This window comes from Oryctolagus cuniculus, chromosome 1, assembly GCF_964237555.1.
Source record: "Oryctolagus cuniculus chromosome 1, mOryCun1.1, whole genome shotgun sequence".
In the NCBI taxonomy this organism is placed as follows: domain Eukaryota; kingdom Metazoa; phylum Chordata; class Mammalia; order Lagomorpha; family Leporidae; genus Oryctolagus; species Oryctolagus cuniculus.
Genome location: NC_091432.1, coordinates 74,902,296 through 74,926,339, shown reverse-complemented (window position 1 = coordinate 74,926,339; position 24,044 = coordinate 74,902,296). Strand labels below are relative to the sequence as shown.

Below are 24,044 nucleotides of genomic sequence, written 5' to 3'. Positions count from 1 at the left end.
GACATGGGATTTTTTTATTTTTGAGATTTTTGGTTTTTGGTTGGTTGGTTTCCTGGTTTTTGTTTCAGCGTGCCTGTTTATTCCAGCATCTCTGCTCATTAACCCAATGGCCTTGGAGAAGATTCTTAACTCAAATGAAATTCATGTGTAAAACGGAGGAAATGATGTTCACCTCAGAGTTCACCTGGAGGGTTAAGTGGCCACATGTAAAGTACTTGGATCTGTGAAAGAAGTTGTTGTGATTGGTATTCCACCCACAGTATACTACTCTCTGCAAAAGAAAAAGCCAGTAATATATTTGAAAGGCTGATTGGATGACTGATCAATGTTTTTATGAGGCTCACTTCCTCTACAATATTATAAGTAATTCTATTATACTTCTTCTTTACTCCTTTATTACAAACTGTGTGCCTAATATGTCCTTAAATAGTATCATCTAATAAGGCAATTTTCCTATTAGCATTCTGGAAACTTGAATTCTAATATAATGCACCTATAAACAAGAATATTTCCAATTTTTTTGTGCGCTTTAAAGTGCAAAACAATTTAATTGTATTGAAATTGCTTCTTTAAAGCGAAAATTTGTATATCAGAATTTCTTTTGTTCACTCTGTCTGCTGCGTAACATTGGATTGATAAAATAAAATACAAATAATTTATGACAAAGATGATTTAGATTTGAAATGTAAAAAGTAACAACCTCTCATAAGATAATAATGAATATGCAATAGGATACTTAGGGTATTTACTGACTAGAAATGCTTAATAATCAGTTAGGATTCCAATGACTTAATTATTATGGAGTAGTTCATAAAAATGTAACTTTGACCAAGGATAGCCATGGTAAATGTGCCTGCTTGTTATGCCGCCACGCTGTTTTCAGCAATTCCACTGGCATTCCACAGATTCTGAAAATGCCTCTGAATTCCTCATGAGCTCAGGTTTTATTTGTTTTCATAATATGAAGTCATCATTTTCACAATGAAAGCAAAATGACTACATTGCAGAGTATTTTGAAAATAATGAAATCAGCACCAAGTAAATAAAATTTTAGGTTTTTAAGTCCATTATCATATACAGTTCATTAATCTATTTATTCATCAAATGTATTAAGTACCTGACATGGTAAAGTTTTGAAAAACAAAGTAGACCTCCACCTTTTTCTGCGGGTCTTTTGTAGAATGGAAGACACAAAGTTAATCACAAAGTCCCTCTATTTATCATACAATTAATATATATTGTAGTTTAGCACTACAAAGGAATAGAACACTCTGTGAGAAAATCAGAGAAGGGGTCAAGGGATGGCTTTTCTAAGTTCCTTTTACCCACTAGATGAGTAAGAATCATGAGTGAGAAAAATTAGTTAACATATGGACTAGAATATATATTGATTCTTATTTCTTCCAAGAGTCACTGAGCCTCTGCCTCAGTTTCCTCAACTATTAATTAATGATACTAATTAGGATCATTATGAAGATGGTATAAGAAGTAACATGTTAGTACAATGTTTACCACTCAATCAATATGAGCTGTTATTATTGTTATTGTGTCATACACTATTATTATTATTATTGCCAGCAATTTTATTCTAAATGCATGGGGTACCACTGAAAGCAGGTTGAACTGTTTTAAGGAAAAAAATAAATGTCAAGATCCATGAAGGGACCAGAATTTTTACATTCCTTGCAAGCCAACAAGTTAGCCTTCCACATTGTCATGGATACTGAAAGATTTAAGGTTCCTAGACTACAGACCTTATTACTCATGATAATAGCTATAGAATATCAGCACTTTTTGCCAGTTCCCTGCATCTATGTTTACATGGAGTGACACAAAGAAGACCAGGTGATACCTGTACATGCAGAGAATTGTAATATAGGAAAAGAAACTCCATGCTTGTTGAATCTGATACTTTTATAATGAATAGCAAACCGGCCTGGCCTTTGCTGTGGAGAAAACATTATGTTCATTATGCTGGACAATAAACAAACATACCCTTTAGCACAAAGACACTTTTTCTGAATCCTGAGGCTGTACATATACAAACACCATTGAAAAGATAGTCCAAAATAAAGGCAGTCATTTGGTTAGGCAGTCTGCTAACCAAATATGTAGAAATGCAAGAGTCTTCTGAAGAATCGTCTCTCCAGAATTATAGGATCAGAGCTGATGTTTTCACAAGATCAATCTGAAAGTTGTTGAGTTCATAAATATTCAAGTAATTTCACATTTTATTTTTTACATCATAAGCCTTTTTCAAAATTGGTGCATTGTGTTTATAATACCAATTTTTTGAACAGTATATCAATAACATCCATAATAATTTACTTAGAAATGTCCTTAGTATAGGTTTAATTTGCCTCTAATTGTTGTGAATGATCAAAGAACATTTATTTTAAGACATGAATTGGTTGAAAATGAGAAGCAACTACATTTTTTGCTGAAATAACAATACAGATGACTTAGGAAGTGTGAGAAAGCTAGCACTGATGTTGCCAATTTGCCTCAGCCTCCAGTTTCCAATAACAAATGGTGCTAATAATGGAACATCTTCAGCCTGATTGCAAAGGTTTACAGTCTATTTGAATAAATTGCGCAATATATACATAAAATGGATTTTACTTCTTCTGGAACAGTTTTTTTTTTTTTTTGAGACAGAGAATCAATGAATACTATTTATAAAACTGTAGCAACTTCCTTCTGTTAAATTCTGAACCAGAAAGAGTCAAGAATAATAGAATATTACATCAAATTAAACTTTATGCATCCCTGCCTCCAAATTCTTTATATAAAATTGACCCAATGGTTTTTTCCTGCTGTTTTCAAAAAATCAGTTTTCAGATTGGTATCCATATTTTTAACTATTATAAAGTAATCTTCATATTTTTAATTTGGAAGTTTACTATGTAGCATTAATTAGATTGCTCTATCATCAAATTTAAAGCTCTTGTTTACTGCTGAGGAAACTCATTAAAAGGACAAATGAATTGCCTAAGATCATAAAATTAAATCAATTCCTGTTATTGAGCAGCTTCTGTGTTAAAGAAGCTATGGCTGAAACTATGAAGAATAAGAAGCTAATGACATACTTCCCATCCAGAAATGGCTTTCATTAGAGTGGGTGAAGTTGAGATGTGATTTGTTATGTGGAAAGTCCAATGATCATGGCAACAATTACAATAGTAAGAAATGTGTGTGAATCATCCTGACATGGATAGCAAGAAAAAGTCTCCAGAAGATGCACATTAGTCACTGTATGTCAACCTCATCCCTCATCTTGTCCACTATGTATTAGAAGCTCTGAGATCATCTTCCATGGCTCTTCCAGTCTCCCTGACTTACATATCCTCAGGAGCAAGAAACTCAGTCTTGACACACAGCCAACCTGCCTCCCACTGATCCTAGTGATTAGGAAGGGATTCACTGGGATGCATTCTTGTCTGACTCTAAATGAATTTTGCCTTACTTGTGTTAGTGCTACTCTTTGAAGCCACAGAGTGGAAGTCCACTGCCCATTTCATATGAAAGGATTGCGTGTGTTTATAATTGGCTTACAACTATCTTGTCTTCAGATTAAACATTGCTGGTGCCTTCTGTAGCCTCTCAGTATGGCCTGAATGAAGGCAAGTATTATCCTGGTCTTCTTCATATTGATCACATATGGTTTCCAAACCCACAATAGGATATGTAGTGTAGTGTGATTGGTGAATAATACAGTATAACAATTCCCTCCCTTGTTCTCAGTGCAATTTGTGTTACTGGAACAGGTTTTATATCCATATAACACTGTTGACTCATTGCAAGCTTATTCTGAGGTGAGCCTTACAAATGTTTTTTAAAAATTTATTTATTTATTTGAAAGAGTTACAGAGAAAAGGAGAGGCAGAGAGAGAGAGGTCTTTCATCTACTTGTTCACTCCCCAATTGGCTGCAATGGCCAGAGCTGCGCCAGTCCAAAGCCAGGAGCCAGGAGCTTCCTCCAGGTCTTCCTATGTGGATGCAGTGGCCCAAGGACTTGGCCCATCTTCTACTGTTTTTCCAGGCCATAGCAGAGAGCTGGATCGAAAGTAGAGCATCTGGGACTCAAACCGGCACCCATATAGGATGCCGGTACTGCAGACCGGGGCTTTGACCATTACACCGTGACACTGGCCCCAACAAATTTTTATATTCCAGTAAAGGCCAATCATTCCTGATGAGTACAACAGAATAAAAGTAATCCCTGTGGCAAGAAATAGCAAATAGAAGGAGGGCATTCCAAAATGAAGAGAACCATATATAAATGCCTAATGACATAATTGAAAATGACAGGTTAAGCCTAAGTACCCAAGAATGAGTACATCATAAAATATGTAGAGGCACATGGGGCTCAGTGGTGGATCGTGAAAGATATATGATTGAATCATTGAATTAGTGTTTTGCAACACTATTTTGGTAGAATCTTAAAGGATGAATTGTAGAAAAAAAAAAACACCTTGAAGAGTGAGAAAGAAGTTAATAATAGTGAAAATAATAGTAATAATATTCAGCAACTAATAAGTTTCTACTGTATCCTTCTAACTGTATCTTATATGCATTACATTTGACATCACACACACAAAACAACCCTTTGAGGACCGTTTTAGTGAATGTTCCCATTTTATTGGTGAGAAAATAAGTTCCATGGACTTGGCAAGGTAACTCAGCTACTGGGTGGTAGATTCTGGATTCAATCCAAGTCTTCTGACCCTGTCCTTTTTTAATTTTAAGTCTTTTTTTAAATAGAAAATTTTTATTTAATAAATATAAATTTCAAAAGTACAACTTTTGGATTATAGCAGTTCTTCCCCCATAATCACCCTCCCAACCACATCTTCTCCCATCCCTTACTCTGTCTCCCATCCCATTCTTCATTAAGATTCATTTTTAATTATCTTTAGATACAGAAAATCAACTCTATACTAAATAAAGATTTTGACAGTTTGCACCCACACAGACACATGAAGCATAAAGTACTGTTTGAAGATTAGTTTTACCATTAATTCTCTTAGTACAACACACTAAGGGCAGGGGTCCTACATGGGGAGCAAGTGCACAGTGACTCCTATTGTTGGTTTAACAATTGACACACTTATTTATGACATCAGTGATCACCAGAGGCTCTTGTCATGAGCTGCCAAGGCTTTGGAAGCCTCTTGAGTTTGCCAACTCCAATCTTATTAAGACAAGGTCATAGTCAAAGTGGAAATTCTCTCCTCCCTTCAGAGAAAGGTACCTCCTTCTTTGATGGCCTGTTCTTTCTACTGGGATTTCACTCACAGAGATCTTTCATTTAGGTCATTTTTTGCCACACTGTCTTGGCTTTCCATGCCTGAAATTCTCTCATGGGCTTTTTAGCCAGATCCAAATGCCTTAAGGGCTGATTCTGAGAAAAGAGTGCTTTTAGGGCATTTGTCATTCTGAGTCTACTGTGTATCCTGCTTGCAATTTGAATCGTTCCCTTATTTTTAATTCTATCTGACTCTGTCTTTCTTACTTTAGAGTAATAGTAGGGGTAATGTGAGATGGAGACCAATGTAAAGATATTCTAGAGGTAGAACCAATATCCCTTCATAACTCAACTTAGAAATTAATGAGGAGGAAGAAAGAACACAAATGAGATTTCAGCCTGGGAGGCCAAGGAAATAGTATGGTGTCTGAGATAGAAATCCAAGTGTACCCCTCAGCACTGAAACAGTCACTTTTCAGGAAGTTGGTGACTCCAAAGTCACCAAGAATGTTTCAGGAATAATGAATATGCACATACTGACCAATTTCCCTGGCCCAAAGTTGGCAGTATGAGTTAGCTAAAATCACATCTGTACTGGTGCATGCATCCATCACATTGAACTCAGCCCTGGTGGCTAGCCGTGACTCTTTGGTCTCTGAATAAGGAATTTCCCAAATTTCAAGTCTGGAGAGGAAAATGTAATGAAACATAAGTGGCATTGTCAGATAACCAGTCTTCTGTAAAAGATGATGGTTTCTCCTTGTGTAGAATCAGATGAAAATTTTTGTGAAGACCATATACATTTAGAGCTTGAAAAATACAGTAAGTGCTTAGTGTTACTACCATTTTTACAAAATAAACTCTATGCTAGACTTTGTAAGCTTTGTCTTTTGGTCAATACTTGTTTTCTCCATTTCATGAGATGTATTTTACATATCATCGCATTTACCCGTTACCCATAATTCAAAAATTTTAGTAACTTTATCCAGTAGTATAACCATTACCATAAACCAGTATTAAAGTATTTGCATTCCTCCAGAAATAGCCCACATGCCCATTTACAATTAATCCTCTTTCCTAATCCAGCACCAACACTTTCAGCCTTATTTAAGTAATACCAACTATGTTCAGAAATAAAGTTTGTAACGCTCTGCCATGGCCAATTGCCTAAATCTTTTATCTTTGGCTGTCATTTCACCTGGATGTCTTCAATAAGACACATTTATTGCAGACAAGTGGAATTCATTTACTGTTTTTTGATATGTTAAACTTTTCATAAATTTGAGAAGGTCTAGTATTAAATTTGCCCATTTTTCAATTGTATTTCATACAGAAAGTTTCCTGGTATATTTATTTGGTTTTATCAAATGCAATCAAAAATAGTCTTGCTTCTCAACGTGAATATTTTTACTTTGTGATCCCAATGACAAGTATTTCAGTGTTCAGTTCAATAAATGGAGTAATGATAGGCAGGTCATAAGGAACCACCACAGTTAATGCCCCATGGTTGCTGCCTTTAGGGAGTTCACAGTGTGGCTATTGAAACACATTTAAAAAAAAAAAAATAGTCCTTTGCTGTTTACACTATTTACTATTGTGAGGGAAATGCCTTTATAAGGGTATGCCTGAATGATGTGGGAATAAAACTTAGAGGTTAGAAAATGTTTCCTGGGGGCTGGCACCGTGGTTCACTTGGTTAATCCTCCGCCTGCGGAACCAGCATCCCATATGGGCACCGGGTTCTAGTCCTGGTTGCTCCTCTTCCAGTCCAGCTCTCTGCTGTGGTCCGGGAAGGCAGTGGAGGATGGCCCAGGTACTTGGGCCCCTGCACCCGCAGGGGAGACCAGGAGGAAGCATCTAGCTCCTGGCTTCAGATTGGTGCAGCACCGGCTGTAGCAGCCGTTTGGGAGTGAACCAATGGAAGGAAGGCCTTTCTCTCTGTCTCTCTCTCACTGTCTATAGCTCTACCTGTCAAATAATAAATTAAAAAAAAAAAAAAGAAAAGGTTTCTTGGCTATGGGTGAGATAAGCCCTGAAGGAGGAACAGCAACAGAGCCGGCCAGGAGAAGTTGCAGAAACTGCCACTAGTGCATACAGATTAAGAGTCACGTAGAAAGACGCCTGTCCACAGAAAATGGCTGAGTTTTCTCAACTGAGAAATGACTCAGGTTCTCAAGTTCTATTCACCTCATGAATATGTCAACTGCTGTGTTAAAGAGACTAGTGCTTAGTGGTGTGATGTTTCCTAATACAGATGTATACCTATTATGCATAGCTTGTCTCATTCCTGAAAGGATCCTTTTGGAATGTTTATTTGAAACTCCAGAAGAAATATACAGAAATAGCCAAAGGGAATGCTTTCTCCAAATGTTAGACTAAACAAACAAAATTTTTTGAAACTTTTATTTTCCTTTTTTTTTTTCCTGCTCGAACTCTGTACATTCCTAAGTTAGAATAAGAGCTCTTTTGTTAGAGTGCTCCGGGTTTTTTCTCTTTCTTTCTCTCTCTCTCTCTCTCCCTCTCTCTCTCTCTCTCTGTCTCTCTCTCTTTCTGTGTGTGTGTCTCTCTGTCTGTCTCTTCCTCTCCCTCTTTCTCTCCTCCCTCTCAAGATTTATTTATTTATTTGAAAGGCAGTTACAGAGAGATAGGGAAAGACAAAAACAGAGAGAGAGAGAGAGAGAGGTCTTCCATTCACTGATTTCACTCTCCCAAATGGCTATTATGTCCGGAGATGGAACAGATGAAAGCCAGGGACTTCGAACTCCATCCGGGTCTCATGTGGGTCTCTCAGGCTCTCAAGAAAGTGAGACATCTGCTGCTACCATATCAGAAGTAGAGAAGCTGGGATTCAAACCTTGGTGTGCAAATAGTATGCCAGAGCTGCAGGCAGCAACTTAACCTTCTGTGCTACAGTGGCCCCTGACTCCCTTCTCTCAGCTAGGATTCTTAATAATAGGGCTTACTTACTATATGTATGTCTCATAGTACCTAACACATCAGACACAGAAACATGTTATGACAGAATGTGGAATGTTACTAAAAAGCAACAGGGGAACAATTTAGTAAATATGAGGTGATCAGTTAAATTAAAAAAATTGTAGAATGCATTGGTTGCTGCCAGGCACACATGTCATGCTCAGTAAACATTGGTTGAATCAGTATAAGGGTGAAGGAGGATATGTCTTGATAAAACCTGGGAACAATTAAAAACATTTGGAGCATTGCAATGCAATGGCATGCACAGTGTCACATAGGACGTTTGGATATTTGGATGTTCCCTCTAACATAAAGTCAACACATTGTAAGGGAGAAAAATAAAGCAAAGTTTAAGAAAATTTTACTTTAACAAGATACACACATACACACACACACACACAATACCCTTGAAGGGAAAAGAAGGCAGTAAACACAAAAAGTCAACCAATAAACAGCTAATTTCAATGAATAATTGATGCGATGGAGAAATGTAAGAGGGTGGTAACACCTGCGATGAGATTGGAGTACCCTTAGCTAGAAAAAATGAAGGCCTCCCTGGGGAGGTAATATTTCAAACCAGACCCCAATGAGAAGAAAATGTCCAGGAAGAGACCTAAGGAAAGCAAGAAGCTAAGCAGGTGCCCTTCGAGGGCATTACTGGGAATACCTGGGAGTCAGGAAGACCAAGGTGATTAGGGCTTGCCGACAGGGCTGGTGGAGAGATGGACTCAACAGTGAACAATGAGCACCAAAAGATGGACTAAGGCTGCAGGGTCTTAGAGCCCTGGAAGGAACTTTGGATTTTATTCTAACTGTAATACAAAGTATTTGGAAAGCTTTCAGTAAGGGAGGAAAAAAAATCATTATTTGTTTTCATGTCTTAAAATATTTTCTTCACAGGCAACTGTAAGAAGTAACTATTGAAGGACAGGAGACAAACCACCTGGGAGGCTATTGCAATAGTCCACTAAGAGATGGTGTTGTTTCCACTGGAGTAGTAGTCCTTGAGAGGTGGAGTCCATTTTTGTTGTAGAAGCAACAAAATTGATAGATTGAGTGTGGAGTGTGAAAGATAATGAAGAATCATTGAAAATGTCTAGAGTTTAGGACTGAACAAGAAGGTGGTGGTGCTGCTGTGTATGGGAAGTAAGACTAGAAACCTAGCTGACATGGGAGGGAATGAATCATAATGAAATGAATGGATGAATGCCCTTTCTCCCAAGTTAGATTATGAATGCTTAGGCTTCATAGATCTTGTCTCAGCCTTTGTTGTGTTCTTTGGTACATCAGGCACAATACTTTTGCATATAGTGTGTACTAACAAATGGGTATTAACTGAATATCTAGAAGCCTAGGTATGGAGAATAGATGTCTGAACCTTTTGCTATGTTAATAAACTATGCTAGAATTTGACCTCTTAAGAAGAGATGATTTTTAAATTCTTCGTGGAATCTATTTGTCTGTATGGATTAGTCTTATGGAAAAGTCCCAGCTGCTTGGTGAAAGGGGACATGTTTCACTTGACATCTATAGTCTGAATTTTCCCTATAGTGATCACCATTACTATACTAATAGGTAAAAGGAATAAAAGGCCAATTTCTCACTTCCCTGCCCTCTTCACAATTCATAGTCTCAAGGTTAAATTCTTTGTAAATGTTAAGAATTATGAAGAATAAGAAAGCTAGTACAGACTTAAACTTTTTATCCCATGTCCTTTCAAATCTAATATGCATCTTCACTGAGTTGCAATTTACATCCAATTTAGTTCCTTAAATGTAATGGCTTTTCATTAATGAGGTTACATACTAAGTTTCATTCATTTGGAAACTTGAGAACCAAAGATAAAACATTTTAATATTTTGACTTTCCTTACATTGATATTTTACATTCCATATTTTTCTTACATTGTTAGTCCAAGGGTTATGAATGCTAAACATTTTCAAGCTGTTCACAAGCACAAAGATGTTTTTTAAGTTGGTTTGTATTAGAAATAATTCCAGAAGAAAGCAAATTTTTTTTTAAGTAGAGATGGTTTACTGCTAGTGTGTTACTTCAACTGATTTGTTGCTAGTGCCCAATTTCACTCCACTGGACAACACTAAAGATGCATAAAGCACTGGACTTTGTCATTTCGCTTTTTATCTCCAGATTTTCTTTGCTTTTCTTCAGTACTAGAGCTCTGTTTGAAAAAAGCTGAAGTTGAGCTGAACAAATGGCCACATGTTTATCTTGAACATACTCAACCAGAGAATTCTAAAGAAGGAGGCAGCTCTAACCTTGAGTCTATGAATTGTGAAGAGGGCAGGGAAGTGAGAAATTGGCCTTTTATTCCTTTTACCTATTAGTATAGTGATGGTGATCACTGTAGGGAAAATTCAGACTATAGATGTCAAGTGAAACATGTCCCCTTTCACCAAGCAGCTGGGACTTTTCCATAAGACTAATCCATACAGACAAATAGATTCCACAAAACCAAGCATACCACATTCATTTAATGTTCTAGCTTTCTTCATGAAAAATCAATAAAGAAAATAAATTGTGCAATAAGACAGTTCTTCACTGAAATTACAATCCAGCGAAATGATAAAAAGCAAAGTCAGTCTTTCTCCCCCACCCCCCTTCCCTCTCTCTGCCATGGCACCTGTGCTGTTTTACCTAGGGGAAAGGTAATTATTCCATTTGCTCTACTGAAAGGGTCTGTGAAGATCGGTCCCTGAAATGCTGGAACAGAAAGCTTTGGAATTCCTATCAATCTTCTTCAGATCTGCTTCCTCTCCTGGCTCCTTGGCTGTTGCTACCCTTCTCCAGCTGTTTTATTAAGCTATAAAAGTAGCTGAATTTTAATTTAGCTTAAAATTTTTCATGGGCTCCTCTTTGCCTACAGAATATAACCAAACTCCAATTACCAGTTTTCTCTGTGCTTCATATTTAAGCTCTTTAAGCACTTTAGCAATGTTGACCAAACTCTCCTTGAAACTATCTCCTGCTCCCATTCTTGTCTGACATTACCTCCTATTCACTTGTTTTCTTTCTTTAAAGAAAAAGGATTTATTTGTTTGTTTCAGAGTTGCAGGAAGAAGAAAAAAACACAGAGAGATCTTTCATCTGCTGGTTCACTCCTCAAATGACCAGGGCTGGGCTGAACCAAAACCAGGAGCCTTGAACCCCATCTGAGTCTCCCACATACTTGCAGAGGCCAAAGTAGTTGGACTGTCTCCTGATGCTTTCCCAGGCGTATTATCAATGAGCTGGATCTGAAGTGCAGCAGCCAGGACTTAAACCTATGCCCATATGGGTTGCCAGTATTGCTGATAGCAGCTTTACCTGATATGCCACAGCACCAACCCTGCTTCTTGGTTTTTAAAGGCACTACTACGCACATTCTAATCTTCAACAAAATTTACAGAAATAACTATTATGAAAAAAACTACAGGTGGATTTTTCACCAAAATAAATTTGTTTTTAATTCTAGTTTTCCATGCACTTTCTGAAGTGATGACAGGACTAAAGATAAATGAATTCTGCTTACTTGTCAGATACCTAGAAGAGGAGGGAAATCCTGATCCACGGCCATTGCCTCCCTAGTCTGTTCTCTTTCCCCATCACAGTGTGTCTCCCATCTACATTGATAAAGCACATGGATAGGATAGTAACAATTATCCCTATTCAAACTGAAGAAAAAAAGTAAAACAAGGAAAGTGAGGTGACTCATTTAAGGTCATTGTGCACATCATGAACACTGTGGGAAAACCCACAGTCATGACTCTTGCTCAGGCAACTCTGCTTCCCAAACATTGTCAAAGAATAAAATGTGGAGTGCTATATTGAAAACTTAGTTTTCTGTGTGAAATTAAGAGATATCCAGTGTCTTTTAAATTAGATATCTAAAATCCAGCTAGTTTACAAAACTCTTCATTTCAAATTTTCTAATTGTTGGTTCATTCTCCTGCATTTGTCCATATTTTGTGTGAAATTACTAAAATCTGTTTTCCATTTTGAAGTAGTTGCACTCATGGAACTGGCTGATACTTGACTTAAGCTATCATAACTTCAATTTTTCACTTATTTGTGAAAAATAGTCTTTGTAGAAAGGTACCAGATGCCTTATTACCTCCTGAGATGCATCTTGTACTACAAAAGCCAAAAAAAAGTATGATGTATAGCTAGCCACTCAAAAACAAAATGAGTAAAGGAAAGAATATGCCGCTTTATTAGAGCACCACATTTTCTCCTGATGGTTCAGGCTTTGAGACAAGTCATAATCCATATGGGTCAGTCTACAAGATAAAATGCAGAGACTTATCACTACATTCAGCAAAGAGTTTGTCACGGAGATTAGATAAACATGTAAAATGCACCCTCAGAATCTTCCAGCTACCTAACAGGGTTGAACAGGATTTTATAAACGCCAATGTATGTGTTACGATGTTCATTGTTTCACTATTGTCACAGAGAAGGATATGAAGTCATAATGACACAGGATGAAGAAAACTATGTGCTGGGACTTGTATCTGTGATTGATCTTAACTTCACTGCATTCTAGCTATGGCTCTTATCCTGTGTAAGACTTTAAGGTCTCCATGAAAATTTTTAAGGATAAGGAGAAAACTATTACTAAAACTATTATTTGTATGATAATCCTGTTAGACATTCATGTAACAGAACTTATTTTAACCCACATAACCAGAACCAGTCCTTGATTTGTTCATAAAAAGATTGGATGGAAACAGTTATAATTTTTAAAATGATAGGTGCATGCCTAAATTATTTCAGTTTAACTTTTAAATCTATAACTTTATGGTGACATGCACCTCCTGTGGGTGTATTATATTTAAAGGAAGTTGGTGATTGTTTTTTAAAGCTTTATTTATTTGAAAGTCAGAGTTACACAGAGAGAGAAGGAGAGGCAGAGAGAGAGGTCTTCCATCTGCTGGTTCACTCCCCAATTGGCCACAATGGCCAGAGCTGTGCTGATCCGAAGCCAGGAGCATCTTCCAGGTCTCCCATGTGGGTGCAGGGGCCCAAGGACTTGGGCCATCTTCTTTTGCTTTCCCAGGCCATAGCAGAAAGCTGGATTGGAAGTAGAATAGCCGGGACTTGAACCAGCATCTATGTGACATGTCTGCACAGCAGGCAGCGGCCCAGTCCACTATGCCGCAGTGCCAGCCCAATGATTGGTATTTAAAGGAAGAGATAAAGCCTCTCTAATTTTTTGAGTTACCACATCATTGTTGATTGTTGATTAAAACTATTCAACATGAAGTAAAACCACATTTTTAGTGTCTTTAGCTACAGCATAAAAAAAGATGGGACCCTGAACTGTATCAAGTATTTTTGTTCATATTTATATTTGTGTTCTATCTGTGTGCATACTTTCCTCAATACCCACAATTTCAATTTTCAACAACCGTTCATCGTTAGTTCAATGTTACATGTGGCTTTTCTAATGAATTATTGGAAATTTTTATTTGTCTAGGATCAGTTAACATGTTGCATTTTTCATAATTTTTGTTGTGTATGTGAGGTCAATATTTTCTCTAGTATTGTCAAACTCTGGCCATAGTTTTTATGATATTGTTTCCCAACATCTAAGTTATCCCCACTTAAAATATTTGGGATACCAAATTGGGTTTTAATGCCAAAAACCTGAGGCCATTTTTTCTGAATTTCTACTTTGTTTTTCTTACATAAAGCATAATCATAATTCATTATCCATGCTTTTTAGTTTGGATTTATTTAAATCTGGAAGCAAATTAAAAGTAAACTAAGTGAAGCATTACTTTATTTTATTTATGCTTTCTGATCATTATACTTACCTTTCTATTGAATAGTCATGTTTTTAACTACATATTATTTTTGAGTCTTTATTGATAAATTTACTCCTGAGAGAAACAAGTTTTTGTTACACACTCATAGTTCATTTTTGAAACCTTTTATCCAATCATGTAATTATAAAATCAAGTGTAATAGAAATAAACATATTTAAGCACAGTCATAATTTAGTCTTAGTAAGCACAAAAGACACCTGTAAGTAATGGAAATTTATGAGACTTGACAATGCCATTTACTACAGGTGTTGCTTGGCCTGTCACTGAGGGGATGATGAAATTTGGCTAATCTGTTAGAAAGAATGTTAATTATAAGAGCTAAGCAGTGAAATTTATGGGCCAGGTATTAAAGTGGAGAAAGATCTATGATTTGCACAACACACAGTCCTTGTCCTTTTTTTTTTTTTTTTGTAAACAATGATTTAAATGAAAATATAAAAGTTATAATGTTTGAAAATAATACAAAGCTAGATGATAGGGCTTGGCAATGATGATTATGTGTTAAATGCTCCATAAATAATATTGAATTGAGTTGATGACATAGCTTGTTAACAAGATTAAAAACTAAATCAAAGTTAATACCATTAAGTTTAACATATAAGACTAAATTGTTTCTGAAAATCCATGCACATGTGTATGATAGATTTAATTTTTTTCAATTTTTTTTTTTTTTTTTGACAGGCAGAGTTAGACAGTGAGAGAGACAGAGACAAAGGTCTTCCTTCCATTGGTTCACCCCCCAAATGGCCGCTACAGCCGGTGCGCTGCACTGATCCGAAGCCAGGTGCTTCCTCCTGGTCTCCCACGTGGGTACAGGGCCCAAGCTCTTGGGCCATTCTCCATTGCCTTCCCCAGCCACAGCAGAGAGCTGGACTAGAAAAGGAGCAGCCAGGACAGAACCGGCGCCCCAACCAGGACTAGAACCCGGAGTGCTGGCACCACAGGAGGAGGATTAGCCTAGTGAGCCGTGGTGCCAGCCGATAGATTTAATTTTTATAGTCATTTGATGTAAAAAAAATATATACATATGAGAGGTTTAGGTCGATCCTAAATTTAACAATTCAGTATATTTTAAAAGTCCATATTATCCTGAGAATGTGGAATCCAAATGGAGGAAAGTCAGCATCTTTTGGCACTGAGCCTAGGTCTAAAAACATATGGAACTCTGAGTTCATTTCTAAATTTGTCAATTTAGATAGAAATCAGGGTGGAAGTGCATACAGGGAAATATAACTAAGAATCTTGAAACCATCTCATAAGGAATGAACCAAAAGTGTTAAGATATTTATTTGGAGGAATAATGGTTACAAGGAATATCTTAGTCATTCAGTGGCTACTGATGACATGTGGATATCACATTAATAGAGGGAAGATATTTTTAATAACTACGGCTGTCTCACTGTAGATCCTATTCCCCACATCATCTTTTCCTTTCCACATGTACACTTGAGGTTCTGTAATCAGTGTATTAGTGCCCTGATTCTCACAATCAGTAATACAGTTCTCAGTTCTCAATTCATTTCTCCTCATCCCCACCCCACATGAACACCAAAGTCAGTGTACTTTTGAAGGCTTACTAGGGAGTTCTAGAAGAGAGTAGCTCTATTAAACCCTGAGAATATAAGGCCTTTTATTTTATTTATTTATATTTTTTTTGACAGGCAGAGTTAGTGAGAGAGAGAGACAGAAAGAAAGGTCTTTCTTTTTCCATTGGTTCACCCCCCAAGTAGCCGCTATGGCCAGCGTGCTGCGCCAACCCCAAGCCAGGAGCCAGGTGCTTCCTCCTGGTCTCCCATGCGGGTGCAAGGCCCAAGGACCTGGGCCATCCTCCACTGCCTTCCCGGGCCACAGCAGAGAGCTGGACTGGAAGAGGAGCATCCGGGACAGAATCTGACACCCCAACCGGGACTAGAACCTGGAGTGCCGGCGCCGCAGGCGGTTTAGTTTAGATTAGCCTAGTGAGCCATAGTGCCGGCCTCATAGATAAAATTCTAAGACGATAACCAAACTTCCCTTCCTCCTTCCATCCCTCAATCCCCCCGCCTTCTCTTTTTTTTCCCTTAATTTTTACAATAATATACTTCCAATTTACTTTATAATCACAGGCTTAATACACCACTATCATGTTCAACAAGTGCAAAGTAGAAAGACCACTGTTCCAAGGGAATATAGACAAGGGCTATAAACAATAATCAAATTATAAGATGTCTGTTTCATTCTTATACATTTTTTGTATCCCATATTAACTACCACATATTAGAAAAAAAAAAAACATTTGTTTTTTGGTACTGCCTTATTTCACTAGCATAATTGTCTCCTGTTGTTTTAGGAGAGGTGGGGTCTAAATTCCTATTCCAAGTCCTTCCCTTTTACCTGAGAAACATTCTAAGTACAGGCACATATATTGTACACAAGGTGGTAGTTTATTTTAACAGTAAGAAACACACACACACACACACACACACACACGTGAACATAGTTCAGGCTAGATTGGGCCAGGAAAGGAAGAGGATGGGGCTGGGAAGTCAAGAGACAATGCCTCAACACCCTGTCTCATCATTGTCTGCAGAGAGAGAAAAAAAAGAGACAGAGAGCACCTCTTCCAGCTGCCAGACTATTTTATGAGGTTGGAAGGAGAGTGGTTACATGACACATTTCCTAGGTCCCAGATAAGGGGAGACACAGCCTGGGAAAGGGGCTATTTGACTAACAGGTAGGCAGATAGGATTACATAGAGTGGGGAGGTGTGTCTTAGAGCTCGTGGCCCTAATCTAGCTTCTTCCTTATCCCAAATCACAATTGCACCCATTTTGTTGCAAAAGACAGAATTTCATTCTTTTTTCTTAGGCTCCCTGACTGTAGATTTCCACTACTTCTTTCCATTGTTCATACCTTTTTAAGTTTACTTTTCTGAATCATAGAGATCATCATCTTGACCCCCTCATACCCCACGTAACAACCTTAGACAGCCCATCTTTCCAAGTAGATTAAAAGCTAGACCTCTTTACAAAGTATTCATTGCTCATCCTGACCCATGCCCTGTCAGTTTACTAATCTGGCTACTATTCTGTTGCCAAGTCAAACCACTCAGTGTTCCCAATGCATACCATATACTTTTGACATTCTCTTATACTCTTCTAGCTTCTCAGAATGTAAACTTTCCCTTCTCTATGCTTTAAAATACTTATAAACCTTCCAAAATGCAGCTTATGTGGTTTGCCAACCAAATGTATCTCTGGATTTTTAGAAAAAGTTTATTCAGGTAGACATGGGACAAATGCTTTATTTGATTTTCACCATCCTCTTTTTAAATCAAGTGCTTACTGAGTGCAACAATATTGAGGAATGAGTCATCTCAGTCACTTAGCATAATCTCTGAATATAAAACATGCCCAATAAACATTTGTTGGATATACCCAGAAGCTATAAAAAATCATACAAGAAAACTCATTATGTCAACGAAATAATAGGAAGAATTGTTTGATTGGGATAATGATTTTGCTTATGTTGCATCTGAGATATTGGTTGGATATCCAAGATATACTCCTCTTTTTAAGATTAGTAATGACTTGATGTATGCATATACGGAAAGGAAAAATAGAAAAAAAAGAAAAATATTGAGAGATCCAGTAAATGATGGGTACAAGTATTGTTATCCGTTCATTAATAAAGGCCACAAAAACATTTGTGCTCTCCTTAAAATAGCTGTTTTAATATTATAGCATATTGGAGAGACCACTTACTCTGACACTAATTGCTTTAGAAAAGGAGAAAACTGAAAAACACTTTATGACCACCAGCTAGGTTCTTTGTGTTCTGGTGTATTGAAAATTTTCAGTTCAGATGCTATAAATTTATTTGTTCTTAAATTTTAAAAAAGATATATTTATTATTTATTTGAAGGCAGAATTACAGAGAGAAGGAAAGACAGAGAGGGAGAGAAGGTCTTCCATCCAATGGTTCACTCCCCAAATGACCACAATGGCTGGGGCTGTACCAGGCCAAAGCAAGGGACCTTGAGCTTCTTCTAGGTCTCTCCCATGGGTGTAGGGACCCATGCACTTGGACATCCTCTGCTGCTTTCCCAGGCACATTAGCAAGGAGCTGGATCAGAAATGGAGCAGCTGGGTCTCAAACTAGTGCCCATATGGGATGATAATTTTGTAGGCTACAGCTTAACCCACTATACCACAACACTGGTCCCTCAAAAAAATGTAACACAGCGATAGGAATGCATCTTTCAGCACCATTCAAATGTCGTTTCCTTAGGCAACAACTTGGGAGTTTTTCATTTGGATAATCACATAGTTCTTAGAAAGGAGACTACTGTATTCTAGCTTCATTTTACTCAGTGACAGCATGATTTAGAAGGATGTGATACTTCTTTCTGGATCTTAAACAGTCTTAGCAAAATTTACCTCCAAAGTCACTTGATTTAGCAACTCAGTCTACTAATATGGAGCTGATGCTACAGGTTTTTCACCAGGTAACAAGAACTTCTGCCCCAAACTCAGTGCTGTGTCATGACACTGAGCCCTCCTCACATTCACCCTGCTCATCAACCATGCCTTGTCACTCAAATCTTCACGAAGTGCAGAAGTCACTAAAGAGGTCATGTGGATTGCACAGAGAAGTCCCTTTATGAAGTTATCATCATAAAAATACTCTTCAAAAGCCACTGACAAGGAAGGTGAACATACATAGTACAAATAATGTATGGTATTTTATGCAGAAGAAAACAACTGTCAATGTTACTCAATGAGAGTTCAGCATTTCCTAACAGAATCTTGGATTTTCAATAGAGACTTGTCACAAAGCTTTGATTTCACCTTTCTGTAGGACAACATGGTTTGTTTCAGAAGATCAAGTTTGCTTTGGTCTAGGCAAACTTGGATTCTATTCTTGCCCTCCCCTAGTTAGGAGATCTAAGCTTCAATTTCCCTCAATGTTGTCAAAAATTTTAAAAGAGATAAGGCATGGGGCCTTTCAGATCGGTGAAGCTCAACCCTTGATACTCATTATTCAAGAAAATTTGATGTAGCAAGCATCTTTTATATGTCAACCAGAGGCTGAGAATTTACAGATCAGTAAGCGAAACACTTCACACTGAAAGCAATATACAATTTAGGAGGAGAATCAGGTGCATAAATAAACAGTCACGACGCCTAATCCTAAGTACTGTTATGGATGTGTAGAAAAATGAGATGTAGCACAGAACAGTAAGTTGACTATTCTGGGGGGTACAGAGATACATGCATCATATCATAAAATGCTTTACAGAAGAGATTTCTAACGTGTCTAGACATGGTAGAAGAAAGGTGGTAGTCACCTGTGCACTGGCTTTCTTTAGGATGAAGATATTCCAAGCAGTTAGTTCTCCCATATTGAAAGCTTCACATTGCACCTGCGTTTTTCTCCCTTATTTCTTTTATTGCTGTTCTGTTCCTCAGAATTCCATCTGGCTGGCCTCTCTTCCTGAGGAGGTGAAAGAGCCAAGAGGATTATATCTTAGTCACAGCAGTACCACAACATATTATGTAGCCAATAATATGGAAAAGTCAAAATCTGTTGGGTCACAAAGAAAGATATTTGATATTTTCTTTAAAATAACAGTTATTATCATCATCAGGTAGCTCCTAACATGTGCTACATGTAACCCACCTACAAGCATGGATTTGACATTGCTCTCAGGATATAAAAATTTCACCTGCATGTGAAGGTTCTGACTTTCAGATAATTTCCTTGTATTTGTGTAAGTAAAGTAAAAGTATAATTACATCTTATAAAAATATCCATGTGTTCAAAATTTTGATTGAAATCCTTTAGGATTTACACCTATTAAGTTTTCAGTTATTTTTCAAGTCATAAATGTCAGGGTTTGTATGACTGGTTAAACTGGTACATATACGTATTTTTAGAGACAATAAAATGGCACAAAACTTTTGAAAAGTAATTAATGGCATTAATCAAGAATGTAATATATGTTTCTATTTGGAGAAATGTATCTAAAGGAAATTGTAGGATAAAAAAACGTAATTGATATCAGCATGTTCATTGAATCACTGATTATACTATTAAACTGATATAAATAACCCAAATATGCACTATAAAAGGATGTTTTAAGAAAGTTATATGGTCGTAGGAAGTAGCATTATGTAACAACCCAATGATAATTATGGGGACCGGGGACCGTGTCAGAATGTTTACATTATAGTGTTAGGAAAAACATAGAAAATGGGCTTATGTATGCATTTATAACCATGCAAGAGTAAATAAGATTGTGTGAAAAGTGCACACACTTGGCAACAAGACAGGCTTTGGTTTGACAAGCTATGGAAAGCTATGACAATTAGAGAATTGTCAAGTCTGAGAGAAGATCATGGAATTTTGGGTAATTTTTTTAATTTTGTATTTTTATTTACATTATTTTAACAGATTTTACTGTGTGTATTTAAGGTTTAAAACATGGTGTTATATAATACATATAATTAGAAACAGATTGCTGTAGTGAAGCATATTAATGTGTCTACTGCATAGTTGCCTATATTTGTATTTGTGGCAAGAGCAGCTAAAATCTATTCATTCAGCATGAATCTCTCATACTATTCAGTACAACTTTATTACCTGTAGACCTCATGATATACGTTAGATTTCTGGACTTGTGATTACCCTCCAAATTTTCTACTTTGTTTTTTTTTTAAGATTTATTTATTTACTTGAAAGTCAGAGTTACACAGAAAGGAGGAGAGGCAGAGAGAGGCAGAGAGAGAAAAAGAGGTCTTCCATCTGCTGGTTCACTCCCCAGATGGCTGCAACAGCCAGAGCTCCGCCAATCCAAAGCCAGGAGCCAGGAGCTTCTTCTGGGTCCCCCACATAGGTGCAGGGGCCCAAGGACTTGAGCCATCTTCTACTGCTTTCCCATGCCATAGCAGAGAGCTGGATTGGAAGTGGAACAGCTGGGACTCGACCGGTGCCCATATGGAATACTGGCACTGCAGGCGGCAGCTTTACCTGCTATGCCACAGTGCCGGTCCCCAAATCTTCTACTTTGTAGTTCCATTAATTCTGTAATGTTTCTGTGATAGGGGATTTGTTTTAATTTTATACTTATGCTCAAAGTTATATTATTTGAAGAAACGTATACTTTTGGTGTTCACTATATGGCTAATTGAAGTAATCTAAATAACTATTTTTATTTAGTGTTAAGCATTTTAAAGTATACACTCTGACAAATCATTTTGGTTTATTTACTTAACAAAAACTTGCAAAACTTTTGCCATGGACAGATATTGTTCAAAGTACTATATTCATCAAATCCATATAACAGCCCTATGGGGAAAATATTATCACCATTCCAATATTAGATGAAAAGCTCGCATCCAGAGTGATGTAAATAACTTACGTGAGGCCACATTGGTGTGTGTGGTCAAGCGGGGATCTCACTGAGGCAGTCTGGCTACATGGTCCAAGTCTCAGATATTTTGCTGCTTTTCAACTAGTAGATCAAAACATGTTCATTGAATTATTTCTGTGCTTGGCACTGTGAAGCATACCAGGAAATAAAGGGTATGATCTTTAATATGAAGAAGATCATTCTCTGGATTTCAGCTGCAGTGTCAAAATTCTGCTGCCTCTAACAGACAGATGTTATCCATGTCATACACAGACATCATCCACAGAGACATCTCTTCTCCCCTGAAATGACCAAGCCTCAGAATGAAAATCTCTGCAGCCCACAACTTGGCTCTCTGTGACAGTGTCAGTGTTTTCCAAGTTTGTGCTGACAGGTCCAGGAGCTTTGTGAATATGCCTAATGTTCTAGAAACATGTGACTCGGGTTTCTCTTTACATATTTATGTATGTATACATACACATGTTCATATATTAAATGTATAAATATACTGATATATAACCCCTCTACTAAAGTGTTAAACTAATTTTGCAAACTGAAATTAACATTCATTGATATAAAGTTTGCTGTTGGATTATTTATGCCCAATTCAGATGAAAGATTCTTCTGTTATTTTCTTTCCAATTTAAGAATAATCTGAGATTGCAAGGCAAATGTTTTAATAATTTTTATTATATAAGGTGAATAAATTTCATCTTTTTCATATATACAGATTTAGGAACAGAGTAAATATTACCATTTTTCTTCCTCCTTCCTTTCCCATTTCTTCCTTTAATTTTTACAATGATCTACTCTCAGTCTATTTAGTACTCATAAGATTAACCCTACACCAAGTAAAGAATTCAACAAATAGTAAAAAGAAAAAAAAATTGTTCCTCAACTCTAGGGGCAAGTGCTAAGACTGATTTGTCATGAGAAATTTCATTTTTCAAATATTTATGTTTAGTAAACAGCTGAAATATTTACAAATGTACAAATTTGAACTAATAAATAAATTTATAATCATTAAATACTACTCTCTGACTTGCAGATTGGGCTCTGTATAAAATTTGTTAGGGAAAAATATTCTACACTTTGAATAATGAAATTTATGTTCTAATGCTCTATGTTATCTCATTCCAAAGGAGGGGGGTAATTGCCTTTTCCAAATATATGTTTTTCTTTTTATGTCAACCTATCATTTAAAGCTTAGTTTTGAATAATACATGTAGAAATAAACTACAAGGAAACATTAACCCTTTGTTTATCTGTTAGTGCTGTATTTGGTGGATGATTCTATTTGTCATCAGACTTAATCTCTACTGTATTTCTTTCAAGATTGCTCCTTTTTGGACAGTAAGGCTGATATGATCATGCAAAAGTATATTTAAAAAATGATCCATGTTTATTTTTCTCTTTTCTTGCAGTCATTCCCAACACAGCACTGCAACCCGTCAGCCTTCAGTGACTCTCCAAAGGGCCATCTCCCTGGAAGGGTAAGATCATATTATAGGGCCACCTCTTAACTATGCAACCTTTGAGCATAAATAAAGTCTTTTTTCTTCCTTTATCCTTCCCTTCCCTTCCTTTCCCTTCCCTTCCCTTCCCTCCCCTCCCCTCCCCTCCCCTTCCCTTCCCTTCCCTCCCTTTCTCTCTCAATCAACAAAAATCTACAAAGCTCGTATTATATTCCAAACACTATGTTAGGTACTAGATTTAATAAGTGAAATAATGTCACTCCCCGTCTTCGTGGAGGAACGACACAGGACCCTGCGCTGTTCTTTTGTCTGCTGGCCCTCCCCGGGTTTGCTGCTGGTTCTTCCCAGGTTGGCTACCGACCCTCCACCTCCGTGGAAGGGCGGTTCCCCCTGCCACTTTCCCCACTTCCGCGGGGGAACGGCACACCGCCGGCCGGCTCTCTCGGGGGCTGCTCAGATGTTCCTCAGGTGTTCTTGGTGCATGTTGTCTCTCTCCTCCTTTATAGTCCTCTTCCACCAATCCCAACTCTGCTACCCACACGCCGAGTACGCTGCTCTCCTCCGATCAGGAGCAGGATCAGCTCCTGCAGGTTATTGGTCGAACTGGAGGCAGCTGTGTAAAAGTTATTTACTCCTCTCCCAGGGCCATATTGTGGGAGAGCAGATGCATAGAATAAGTCTTAATTCCAGTAACTTAGTCTAGTCCGAGTTGCTCCCCACAAAATAAAATCTCTTCTTTCCCTTCATAGGGCTCATTGCCCAATATGAATGACAAAAGAAAATACAAATACATGCTTGCAATATAATATAAGCATTGGTCTATATAGGAAATATATATATAAGTGATTAGTGGAGAATACTGGAGACATATCTGGCTGAGAATGGACATCAAAATGGGCAGAAAAGCAGGACAGGATGGTTTTGGAGGAGATGTAACTCTTCAGCTGAGAAGTGAAGCATATGTGGATATTTCTCAAGAGTACACATTCATAAATATTCCTTCAGTGGTAAAAAAGAGAAAATGACATTTATTGAGTGCCTTTTGGGTATTTGGCTCTATCGTTAGATAGCCCTATCTTACTGTCTATGTATGTAGGTGTCTGTCTATCTATCTATGTATCTAT

At 37.3% G+C, this 24,044-nt stretch overlaps 1 protein-coding gene across 27 annotated transcripts in view; it reads left to right on the top strand.

Annotated features, from left to right (window-relative positions):
* The window catches only part of DLG2 (discs large MAGUK scaffold protein 2), a 2,256,157-nt gene that overhangs the window by 1,781,768 nt on the left and 450,345 nt on the right, over positions 1-24,044 (top strand). For all 27 annotated transcript variants that reach the window (XM_051821188.2, XM_051821179.2, XM_051821160.2 and 24 more), the window contains one exon: positions 22,870-22,938. In XM_051821188.2, the coding sequence (XP_051677148.1) occupies positions 22,870-22,938 (69 nt within the window). The remainder of the gene's footprint in view (positions 1-22,869; positions 22,939-24,044) is intronic.